A 12,723-nucleotide genomic window follows, 5' to 3' on the forward strand; every position below is an offset into this window, starting at 1 on the left:
AGCCTCACACTATGTTTCTGTGCAGAAGTAGTAAACCTCTACCCACAATCTGGAATCCAGGATTAATATTTCTGTCCTGCATGACTTCTCTAGTCATTGCGCTAATCATGTGCAAAAGGTAAATGTTTGCAATGAAAGAAATCATTTTTGTTTACCGGTACCATCAAACAATATTTAGTTTCAAGCCAAGAAACTATTTTCCTGGTAGAAATTAACATGCAGCTCTTGTAGATATGTTTCCTGCAGCTCCTGTAGCAAGTATACATGCATGGTTGCATGCATGTACAGTAGAGGAAATTAGATCATTACTATTTTGATATCATCAATACACACTTTAGGTGTTGAATTATTTTGCGTTTAAGGAAAGACTATAGAACTGGACGACTATAAAATCTCCAGTTGTAAGCTCCATACCAGTATAATCAAAGTATATTAGCGTTTTGCAATGTTACTCAGAATAACTGCTACAAGGCAGTCATCTGTCTTACTAATCTTTATAACAATACTGTATCTTAGCCAGGCCCTTGTGATAGAAGGTGAGAATGATGAGTGTGATGATGTACAACTATATATTATAGCTAGCTACCTGATTCTGGAGGAAGTTAAGCGGATTAAGCCTCAGAACTTCATATAGCTAACAGGGTTCATAATTATCTAGCATTCTGCTAGAATGGCTAGTAGCTATAGCTTGCATGGCTTTTGTGTAATTCAGCTCCATGCATGAGCTGTTCTGCCTGCTCTGCGCAATTTTCAAACCCGCTAGCTCATACTATGATTCTCGCGTGCCAGACGATTGGTTTGTGTGGGGGCGGCAAATGCACAACCGCCTGGCACGTGAGTCTTATACAGTACTACGTAAACGTACCTGGTGTTATGATACTAATCATGTAATTGTCATACAGAATGTCGTGAAGTTGTCTGCCCAAGAGGATCAGTGTGTAAACTTCATGGACCATCCAATGAAACATACTGTGATCCATCTTGTGATGTTGATAATGGTGGATGTGCTAGCAACCAAACATGTTCAGTGACCAGTAGTGTGACGTGTGTGACACCTCCTTGTCCATCTGTTGTGGAATGTTCAGGTTAGTTCAGTAAACCTAGCTACATACATAGGTGTACGTATACACACTGTACGCACATACGGTACATACAAGAATCGTTTGACAAGAATTTAGCATTTCATATTCATCTTTATCCTCAGAATGTGAAATTGGAGGGATAGACTTGGTCTACATACTGGATAGTTCATTTAGTATTGGACGTGTAGGTTGGGAAGCAGAAAGAAACTTCACTGTTCAAATAAGTTCAATGCTTAATATTGGCTTGAACCAAAGCTTGGTCGGACTAATAAGATTCGCTAGGAGGGCAGAAATCATATTTAACCTACAGGAGCACACAAGCAGTGATACACTTATTCCAGCTCTTCAGAGTGTTCCACGAACACGTGGGAGGACTAACACACACACTGCTCTAAGACTTTTACGACAAAGTTCAACAGATGAAAGGATGGGGCTGAGAGAGGGGCGCCCTCATGTTGCTATAATTGTAACTGATGGCAAATCCCATGACAGAAATGAAACAATTCGACAGGCTAACCTACTTCATGAAGAGAATATTTACCAGGTTTATGCTGCAGGGATTGGTACAAGCATTAGTATTGAAGAGCTAAATGCAATTGCCAGTTCTCCATCACTAGTATTCCTTACAAATGAATTTGATGCTGTCATGGCTATTCAACAGGTGGAACAAAACATCACCCAACAGCTTTGCCGTAGACGTTGTGAGTTGATTATCAAACATTAAGCACTGATTAGTCATTTAATGAATGTATTTGTTTAGTTATCACTATTCAGTTCAGCCAGTCAATCTACAGAGTTAATGAAGACAATAGTCCAGTTCAGCCAACACTAGTTCTTAATACTCCATTATCTGTTGACTTTATCGTAGAAGTATTTACAGTTGATGAATCCACTATTAGTGAGTAATACACACAGTATATTATTATGGCAGCAATATATACATTAATGATATATAGGAGGGGATGATTACACGTCTGGACCTTACAGTGTCACATTTCCTGCTGGAGTGACTAGAGTTCCATTTGATGTTCCAATAAATGATGACAGAGTACTAGAAATTAATGAGAGATTTAATCTTGTTATCAGTCCTACTTCATTACCAAGGAATGTTACTCGTGGTAATATTGATCGAACTACTGTGATAATCAGAGACAATGATGGTAAGGATGTCTAACTGTACTTGAACTCTTGATACCACTCTATGTGTACACATGTAAATAAAATTGTATTATGGAGATCTATATTTATAACAAGGGTTTTTTTTTTGGCTGATAGACATTTCGGTGCATTTCAATCTATCAACATACACTGTTGGAGAGGGTGATGAAATGGCTCAGCCAATACTTGTTCTCAGTGACCCATCATCAACTGATATTACAGTTCAAATTATTGACACCCAAATATCAGCAACTGGTTAGATATATTTAGATTTTTACATTGTACTAAATATAGCATACATCATAGGAGGTGTTGATTATATTTCTGGACCATACATTGTCACCTTTCCTGCTGGAGTGACTAAGGTGTCCTTTGACGTTCTAATAACAGATGATAATATATTAGAAAGTGATGAAGTGTTTAATCTCACTATTGATCCATCATCTCTGCCAAGACGTGTAACTGTTACTGATCCTAGTCAAGCTGTGGTGACCATTATAGATAATGAAAGTGAGTGCATATGTTATAGTTGTGAAGTAATTCCATCATCAGGGACAGACCCTCAGGGAATAGCACATTATGTATGTATATTTATCATTTAAGGGTTGACTTTCAGGCTGTATGTGTAACTGTACATAGTTATGTGTTTTTGTTCTTTCCATAGTTGTCACAGTAAGCTTCAACCAGTCAGTATACAGTGTTGATGAAAACAATGGACCAGCACAACCTGTACTAGTTCTCAGTAACTCATCATCAACTGATATTACTGTACAAGTGTTTATCAGTGTTGGATCAGCTACTGGTGAGTATTAAGATATTCGATGTACTATACTGTAGTGAATGATTATTGTGTTTCAGGAGGAGGTATTGATTATAATTCTGGACCTTACACTGTTACATTTCCTGCTGGAGTGACCAGTGTTGTTATTGATATTTCAATTACTGATGATGATACCTCAGAGAATGAAGAGGATTTTACTCTGATAATTGATACTAGTTCATTGCCCACTCGTGTTAACACTGGCCGTCTTGTACAATCCAGAGTAGTAATTGTGGATGACGATGGTAAGCAAAATATTAATTGATAATAATATATATTAAATCTACTTGAGATGTATAATAATTTCAGTCAAAAGTTCTGTACACTGTGAATAAATGTGATGATATGAACTTAACAATGTTACAAAGACTAGTACCTTTTTAAAACTTTTGTTTTGTGTTAGGATTGTCCTGTGATTTCATGGGAATTCAATATCGAGTTGGAGATGTGATACAACCCAACTGTTCTACAGTCTGTACTTGCCTAGAGGATGGTTTTAGCTGTAGATCACAATCATGTTTTGTTGATGGTCCCACCTGTCGTGTATATGGAGATCCTCACTATCGTACATTTGACAATCTCAGATTTGATTTTCAAGGAGGCTGTGAGTATGTCCTCACACAACCATGCAACAGCAGTGAATTCATCATCACTGGATCAAATGTTCCCACAAATGCACATGCAACAGAGACATCTGAAGTGAGAATCATCATACCAAGTCAAGGACTAGAAATTCATCTGACAAGAAGACGTGGTGGAACAATTGCAATTAATGGTGATATCCAGCTAAACAATGGTGATGGACTAGTATATCAATCAAGTGGTGTTGAAGTATTGAGGACAGGTGGACATCCTTATGTTTTACTAACACTTCCTTACCCAGTAGCAGTACATTGGGATGGCAGGCGTAAAGTTAGGATAACAGTATCCACTGAATGGGAGGGAATGTTGTGTGGACTATGTGGGACCTACAGCAATGATAGAAATGATGACTTTACACTACCAGATGGTTCTTTAACAGCTTCTATCAATGACTTTGGTGATAGCTGGTTGTATTCCAATAACACATCAACCTGTGAACCATCTGAACCAGAAGAATGCCCTGACACTATTATGGCTACAGCACAATCACGATGTAGTGAACTAATGAGAGGTGTATTCAGTGTGTGCAACAGTGTAGTGGACCCCACAAGCTATATCGATGCTTGTGTGTTTGATTATTGTGCTTGTAATGATACAGAGAGAGAAGGATGTTACTGTGACAGCTTATCAACCTATGCAGATGAATGTGCTTCTAATGGAGTTGTTATTCCCAACTGGAGGAATTTCTTCTGTCGTAAGTTTTTACAGAATTTGCTAAAGTTCACTATAATTGATATTATGTTTTTATTCAGCCATTAGTTGTCCAGAAGGCATGCTTTATCAACAATGTGGACAAGTGTGTCCCCAGAGATGTGACATTGATGAGACAGTAGACTGTATTGGTGGTTGTGTTGAAGGATGTTTCTGTCCAAGTGGATATATTTTCTCAAATGGAAACTGTACTAGTTGTCAACAAGGTATGTGTGTAACAAGTCTAACATTGCACTGTTGTCCTATTACTACACTAATTGTGCTAATGTTAGTGGCCAAAGTGAAATGTAAAACTAACATCAAGTAAACCTCAGACCATCTGGTCTGAAAGTACTCTAATAAAGCAACCACTTACTCTGAGTGAACATTTAACATAACAATCATTTGGCATTTAATTAGCTGAAATTCTGGGTAATAGCAGGAATGGTAGCTACTTCTGAGCTCCTGATAATAGGCATCTTATTCTGAGTGAAAATACGTAACCCCATCACTGGAAGAGAATATTAAGTTTCTACTAAACTTTTCAGGTAGCTAATCTAAGCTAAAACTCATGTATAATCACTGCATGTATCTCAACTCACTTAAACATTATTGACATTGTACAGTAGCTAATGGAGTGTACATAATGTAAACCAGAGTTGAGACAAAACTATAATATTAGTGTAATAATTTTGTTCTTTGCATCAGTTATAATGTGTATATATAATAATTATGAGTTTTGTATAGCTACTTAATATTATTTTTATCTTTCACTTTTATTTGATTACCTTTTCAATAGAATCTTCAACCATTACACCTTCACTAACTATAACACCAGCAACTTCATCAACACCAGCTATGTCAGCTTTTATACCTCCAGTTACAACAATGATAGAACCATCTACACCAGTTACAGCAATGATAGAACCATCTACACCAGTTACAACAATGGCAGAATCATCTACACCAGTTACAACAATGATAGAACCATCTACACCAGTTACAACAATGGCAGAATCATCTACACCAGTTACAACAATGGTAGAATCATCTACACCAGTTCCAATAATGGTAGAATCATCTACACCAGTTCCAATAATGGTAGAATCATCTACACCAGTTACAACAATGGTAGCATCATCTACACCAGTTACAACAATGGTAGAATCATCTACACCAGTTACAACAATGGTAGAATCATCTACACCAGTTACAACAATGGTAGCATCATCTACACCAGTTACAACAATGGTAGAATCATCTACACCAGTTCCAATAATGGTAGAATCATCTACACCAGTTCCAATAATGGTAGAATCATCTACACCAGTTACAACAATGGTAGAATCATCTACACCAGTTACAACAATGGTAGCATCATCTACACCAGTTACAACAATGGTAGAATCATCTACACCAGTTACAACAATGGTAGAATCATCTACACCAGTTACAACAATGGTAGAATCATCTACACCAGTTCCAATAATGGTAGAATCATCTACACCAGTTACAACAATGGTAGAATCATCTACACCAGTTCCAATAATGGTAGAATCATCTACACCAGTTACAACAATGGTAGCATCATCTACACCAGTTACAATAATGGTAGAATCATCTACACCAGTTACAACAATGGTAGAATCATCTACACCAGTTACAACAATGGTAGCATCATCTACACCAGTTACAACAATGGTAGAATCATCTACACCAGTTACAACAATGGTAGAATCATCTACACCAGTTACAATAATGGTAGAATCATCTACACCAGTTACAACAATGGTAGAATCATCTACACCAGTTACAACAATGGTAGCATCATCTACACCAGTTACAACAATGGTAGAATCATCTACACCAGTTACAACAATGGTAGAATCATCTACACCAGTTACAATAATGGTAGAATCATCTACACCAGTTACAACAATGGTAGCATCATCTACACCAGTTACAACAATGGTAGCATCACCTACACCAGTTATAACTATGGTTACTCAGTCCGCAGTTGTTTCTACTAGTACTATATCACCTTCACCAACTCCCATTGGTATGTTAATTATTATGTCAACATGCTCTTTCTTTTATTTATCTAGAATATACATGTATCAGTCCATTTTGGACATAGAAATTTAACTTGTATGTTTCTTGTATAATAGGACCATCTTGTGAATTCATGGGAATTCAATATCGAGTTGGAGATGTGATACAACCCAACTGTTCCACAGTCTGTGCTTGCCTAGAGGATGGTTTTAGCTGTAGATCACAATCATGTTTTGTTGATGGTCCCACCTGTCGTGTTTATGGAGATCCTCACTATCGTACATATGACAATCTCAGATATGACTTTCAAGGAGGCTGTGAGTATGTCCTCACACAACCATGCAACAGCAGTGAATTCATCATCACTGGTTCAAATGTTCCCACAAATGCACACGCAACAGAGACATCTGAAGTGAGAATCATCGTACCAAGTCAAGGACTAGAAATTCATCTGACAAGAAGACGTGGTGGAACAATTGCAATTAATGGTGATATCCAGCTAAACAATGGTGATGGACTAGTATATCAATCAAGTGATGTTGAAGTATTGAGGACAGGTGGACATCCTTATGTTTTACTAACACTTCCTTACCCAGTAGCAGTACATTGGGATGGCAGGCGTAAAGTTAGGATAACAGTATCCACTGAATGGGAGGGAATGTTGTGTGGACTATGTGGGACCTACAGCAATGATAGAAATGATGACTTTACACTACCAGATGGTTCTTTAACAACTTCTATCAATAACTTTGGCAATAGCTGGTTGTATTCCAATAACACGTCAACCTGTGAACCATCTGAACCAGAAGAATGCCCTGACACTATCATGTCTACAGCACAATCACGATGTAGTGAACTAATGAGAGGTGTATTCAGTGTGTGCAACAGTGTAGTGGACCCCACAAGCTATATTGATGCTTGTGTGTTTGATTATTGTGCTTGTAATGATACAGAGAGAGAAGGATGTTACTGTGACAGCTTATCAACTTATGCAGATGAATGTGCATCTAATGGAGTTGTTATTCCCAACTGGAGAAACTTCTTCTGTTGTAAGTTTTTAAAGAATTTGCTTAAGGTCACTATTGAAAATGTGTTTTTATTCAGCTATTAGTTGTCCAGAAGGCATGGTTTATCAACAATGTGGACAAGTGTGTCCCCAAAGATGTGACATTGATGAGACAGTAGACTGCATTGGTGGTTGTGTTGAAGGATGTTTCTGTCCAAGTGGATATATTTTCTCAAATGGAAACTGTACCAGTTGTCAACAAGGTATGTGTGTAACAAGTCTAACATTGCACTGTTGTCCTATTACTACACTAATTGTGCTAATGTTAGTGGCCAAAGTGAAATGTAACACTATCATATTGTGTAACAAATCACTCAAGGGCTGAGCTTCATCAAACCGTCTGACTGAAAGTACTCTAATAAAGCAATCACTTACTCGGGTGAACATTTAATATTACAATTATTTGGCATTTAATTAGCTGAAAGTCTGGGTAGTGCCAGGGGCAGCTCCTGGTAATAGGCATCTTATTCTGGGTGAAAATATGTAACTCCATCACTGGAAGAGAATATTAAGTTTCTACTAGACTTTTCTGGTAGTCTCAGCTAAAACCAATGTATAATCACTGTATGCATCTCAACTCACTTAACCATTGTATTGTAGCTATATAATGGTGTGTGCATACATGAACCAGAAATTAAATATAATATGCTGTTTGCATCAGTTACATATGTATGTATAACATGCATATAACATGTGTATAACATGTGTATACATTAGGGCTGTGCGATAATAACAATAACATGATTATCGTGAAACCTAGGTCATTATTGTGATGAAGATAATGAATTTTCTATTACCGATATCTCAGGATAATAGTAAATCTCTGTAGACTATTGTATATTAAAAGCAGGTAGATGGTACTCTTGTGAGTAAAGTCACTGCAGTAATGCTGATTTTCCAAGAGATACTAGCCTTAAACAATAATTATTACACAAAACTGTACTTGTAAAAGTACTCTATGACAATACTTCATTATAGAGATACTATCGTTTATCATGATGTTATAATTTTTATTGTCTACTTTACCAGTTAGGCATAAAATGGGTTTTGTTATCAAAACTTATCAAGACTGATATAGTTATTGCAGAGCCCTAGTATACATATATGAGTTGTATATAGCTACTTGAATTTTTTATTTGTTTTTATTTTTGTCTACCTTTTCAATAGAATCTTCAACCATTACTCCTTCACTAACTGTATCATCAGCAACTTCATCAACACCAGCTATGTCAGCTTTTATACCTCCAGTTACAACAATGGTAGCATCATCTACACCAGTTACAACAATGGTAGAACCATCTACACCAGTTACAACAATGGTAGAACCATCTACACCAGTTACAACAATGATAGAATCATCTACACCAGTTACAACAATGATAGCATCATCTACACCAGTTACAACAATGGTAAAATCATCTACACCAGTTACAACAATGGTAGAATCATCTACACCAGTTACAACAATGGTAGCATCATCTACACCAGTTACAACAATGGTAAAATCATCTACACCAGTTACAACAATGGTAGCATCATCTACACCAGTTACAACAACAGTAGCATCACCTACACCAGTTACAACTATGGTTACTCAGTCCACAGTTGTTTCTACTAGTACTATATCACCTTCACCAACTCCCATAGGTATGTTAATTATGTCAACACACTTTCAAACTTTTTTTTGTTCATCAGAGCTGCATACACACTAAAGCAAATATGTAATTGTATACAACGTATCAGTTCATTGTAGACATAGACATTTAACTTGTATGTTTCTTGTATAATAGGGCCATCTTGTGAATTCATGGGAATTCAATATCGAGTTGGAGATGTTATACAACCCAACTGTTATACAGTCTGTACTTGTCTAGAGGATGGTTTTAGTTGTAGATCACAATCGTGTTTTGCTAATGGTCCCACCTGTCGTGTTTATGGAGATCCTCACTACCGTACATTTGACAATCTCAGATATGACTTTCAAGGAAGCTGTGAGTATGTCCTCACACAACCATGCAACAGCAGTGAATTCATCATCACTGGTTCAAATGTTCCCACAAATGCACACGCAACAGAGACATCTGAAGTGAGAATCATCATACCAAGTCAAGGACTAGAAATTCATCTGACAAGAAGACGTGGTGGAACAATTGCAATCAATGGTGATATCCAGCTAAACAATGATGATGATGGACTAGTATATCAATCAAGTGGTGTTGAAGTATTGAGGACAGGTGGACATCCTTATGTTTTACTAACACTTCCTTACCCAGTAGCAGTACATTGGGATGGCAGGCGTAAAGTTAGGATAACAGTATCCACTGAATGGGAGGGAATGTTGTGTGGACTATGTGGGACCTACAGCAATGATAGAAATGATGACTTTACACTGCCAGATGGTTCTTTAACAGCTTCTATCAATGACTTTGGTGATAGCTGGTTGTATTCCAATAACACGTCAACCTGTGAACCATCCGAACCAGAAGAATGCCCTGACACTATCATGTCTACAGCACAATCACGATGTAATGAACTAATGAGAGGTGTATTCAGTGTGTGCAACAGTGTAGTGGACCCCACAAGCTATATCGATGCTTGTGTGTTTGACTATTGTGCTTGTAATGATACAGAAAGAGAAGGGTGTTACTGTGACAGCTTATCAACCTATGCAGATGAATGTGCATCTAATGGAGTTGTTATTCCCAACTGGAGAAATTTCTTCTGTCGTAAGTTTTTATACAGAATTTGTTAAAGTTCACTATTGAAAATGCATTTTTATTTATAGCTATTAGTTGTCCAGAAGGCATGGTTTATCAACAATGTGGACAAGTGTGTCCCCAGAGATGTGACATTGATTTGACAGTAGATTGTATTGGTGGTTGTGTTGAAGGATGTTTCTGTCCAAATGGACAAATATTGGAAAATGGAGTTTGTACCAGATGCTCAACACCAGGTATGAAGTCTGTCTGCTATACTACTACACAACTTTTGACTTAAAAGTCCCATGGAGCCTAGAACAAACTAATTGTGGAAAACAATACCTATTTAATACCTGAATAATACACTTGAGGAAATATAATGTTATCTTCTCCATTTTCTATACTGCAAACTCGTTTCACATTGTAGACCTCTGTGTTATGTTAATTGTGTTTAGAATGTAACTTTAATAACACTCTCTTACCAATAGCAACACCAGTTCAACCATCAACAATGTCACCCATACAAACTCCAACTATGACACCAGCTGAAACTGCTTCACCATCAGAAAATGGTATGTTTTTTCACAATGTGTCAATGAATAACTATATATATATTAAACTTGTTGTAAATTGTAACATCAGTGCTTATATATGAATGACTGACTATACATGTTCTCTTTAGAATGTGATACTGGAGGAATAGACTTAGTCTTTGTACTGGAAAGTTCAATTAGTACCACAGAAGAATACTATCTATATGAACAATTGAGGCAGTTTACTGCTGAAATAAGTTCTTTGCTAAATATTGGCTTAAAGCACAGTTTAGTTGGAGTAATACTATACAGCACAGATGCGACCATCCATTTCAATCTAGTGGAACACACTAATGAGTCTACACTGCTACCAGCACTTAAAAATTTGCCATTCATACCTGGAATATCTAATACACATCGTGCTTTGAGTCTGTTACTAGAAAGTGCCCAAAATGACAGTATGAGACTTAGAGAAGGACACCCTCATGTTGCCATAGTTTTAACTGATGGTAGATCTACTAACAGAGAAGCAACAATACATCAGGCTAACAAACTTCACCGTGCAAATATCTTTCAAGTTTACGCTGTAGGATTTGGTGATTTTGATGTCACAGGATTAACTGAAATTGCTTCCTCTCCATCATTTGTGTTTTCTACAACTAATTTTAATTTCACCGCTATTCAAGCATTAGAGCAAAGAGCTATTCAACAGTTTTGTCAATGTAAGTTGTTTTAGAAGCTGTAAGAATATATGAAGATTAAAATTACACATAGCTAGGTACCGATAGTATCAACATTGAAAATTTTCATGCTTGTATCCAGCATAAAATGTTTGACTTCTATATTAATTTTGTTTTATAAATGTCTGTATTTACTTGATGTTTATTTCATCCAGCAACAGCAACAAACGACGATGAACTATCTGGTGGAGAAATTGCTGCCATTGTCATTGGAGTCATCATTGCAGTGATACTGATGATTGCAATCTTAATTATAATATTGATTTGGTAAGTTTGTTTATATATTATACTAAACCAAGTGCTCATATTTATTTTGAACTCTTTATTAAGATACTGTCATAGAGCAGTCAGCTACTCTAATAGAGCAGTCATGTATACAAAAATAACTCAAGTCAAAATTGATACCAAAATTCAGTTTTAGAAGACTTATTTCTTAACTGCTGTGGGAGCATGCCTCTACATCCTCTAGATACAGCATGTAGAGTGTCCTTCGTTCAGTATACAGCTTCTATCAACCAATTATCACCCTCTTGCTTAAAATTTTGTTGCTACTCCTCTGTGTAACATTCCAAATATGTACATCCTTGCAGCTACAGTGTCATCTAATATAAAACTTTATTGCTCATATTTGCACATCATTTGCAAGCATAAAATTTTACTAAGATATCTGTCTATTGTATAGGTTTACTCACGGATGGCACAACTACGTGGTGAAGCCAATAGCAGGTAGTCTAGCAAATGGATACTCCACATCCACTGGTGAAGACCCATAACACTGCTATATGTATTTATACATTTTAAAACTTTTATAACTGACAGTGATTTTGTAAATACTTTTTTTATACTGGCACCAGCTGACTATGAGTAGTGTATGTTAGATACATGTATAATACAAGTTTATATAAATATTAATTAAACTTCAATGGGTAAGTAAATGTGGATCAAAGGATATAAAATAAGTACCTTCATGTAATGGAATTGTGGGATCAGAATATACTACACATGCAGTTATTTATAAAGCATCTGAGTAAACAATAGAACAGTTGCAAGTTCTTTTCTGAAGTATTATAGTATTTTATGGCCTCTGTATGGTGTAGGTCCTGGAATTTTATGAACGAAAATCATTTGTAAACAAGGGAGGATCCAGGTATTTAATGATGGGATTATCGATAAAATTTTATGCACCATTATAAGTTTAGTGCTCTCTCTTCCTTGTAAAGTAGGTATACATTAATAGGTTG

At 36.5% G+C, this 12,723-nt stretch overlaps 1 protein-coding gene across 2 annotated transcripts; it reads left to right on the forward strand.

Annotated features, from left to right (window-relative positions):
- Positions 1-438: 438 nt before the first annotated feature.
- On the forward strand, positions 439-12,405 carry LOC136238017 (IgGFc-binding protein-like). Of its 2 annotated transcripts, XM_066028325.1 has the most exons (21): positions 439-536; positions 903-1,085; positions 1,205-1,783; positions 1,843-1,980; positions 2,039-2,242; positions 2,358-2,495; positions 2,547-2,750; positions 2,905-3,042; positions 3,099-3,305; positions 3,464-4,396; positions 4,455-4,619; positions 5,192-6,451; positions 6,561-7,493; positions 7,549-7,713; positions 8,678-9,157; positions 9,301-10,236; positions 10,296-10,463; positions 10,698-10,781; positions 10,892-11,464; positions 11,638-11,749; positions 12,165-12,405. In XM_066028325.1, exons 1-21 carry the CDS (start codon positions 446-448, stop codon positions 12,253-12,255), a joined length of 7,782 nt encoding a protein of 2,593 aa, XP_065884397.1. In that variant the 5' UTR covers positions 439-445; the 3' UTR covers positions 12,256-12,405. The 2 variants fall into 2 exon arrangements, with proteins under 2 accessions (XP_065884397.1, XP_065884398.1); XM_066028326.1 differs by lacking the exons at positions 8,678-9,157; positions 9,301-10,236 and having other exon boundaries at positions 7,549-7,669; positions 10,417-10,463.
- Positions 12,406-12,723: the final 318 nt, after the last annotated feature.

Source organism: Dysidea avara, chromosome 11, assembly GCF_963678975.1.
Source record: "Dysidea avara chromosome 11, odDysAvar1.4, whole genome shotgun sequence".
Lineage (NCBI taxonomy): Eukaryota > Metazoa > Porifera > Demospongiae > Dictyoceratida > Dysideidae > Dysidea > Dysidea avara.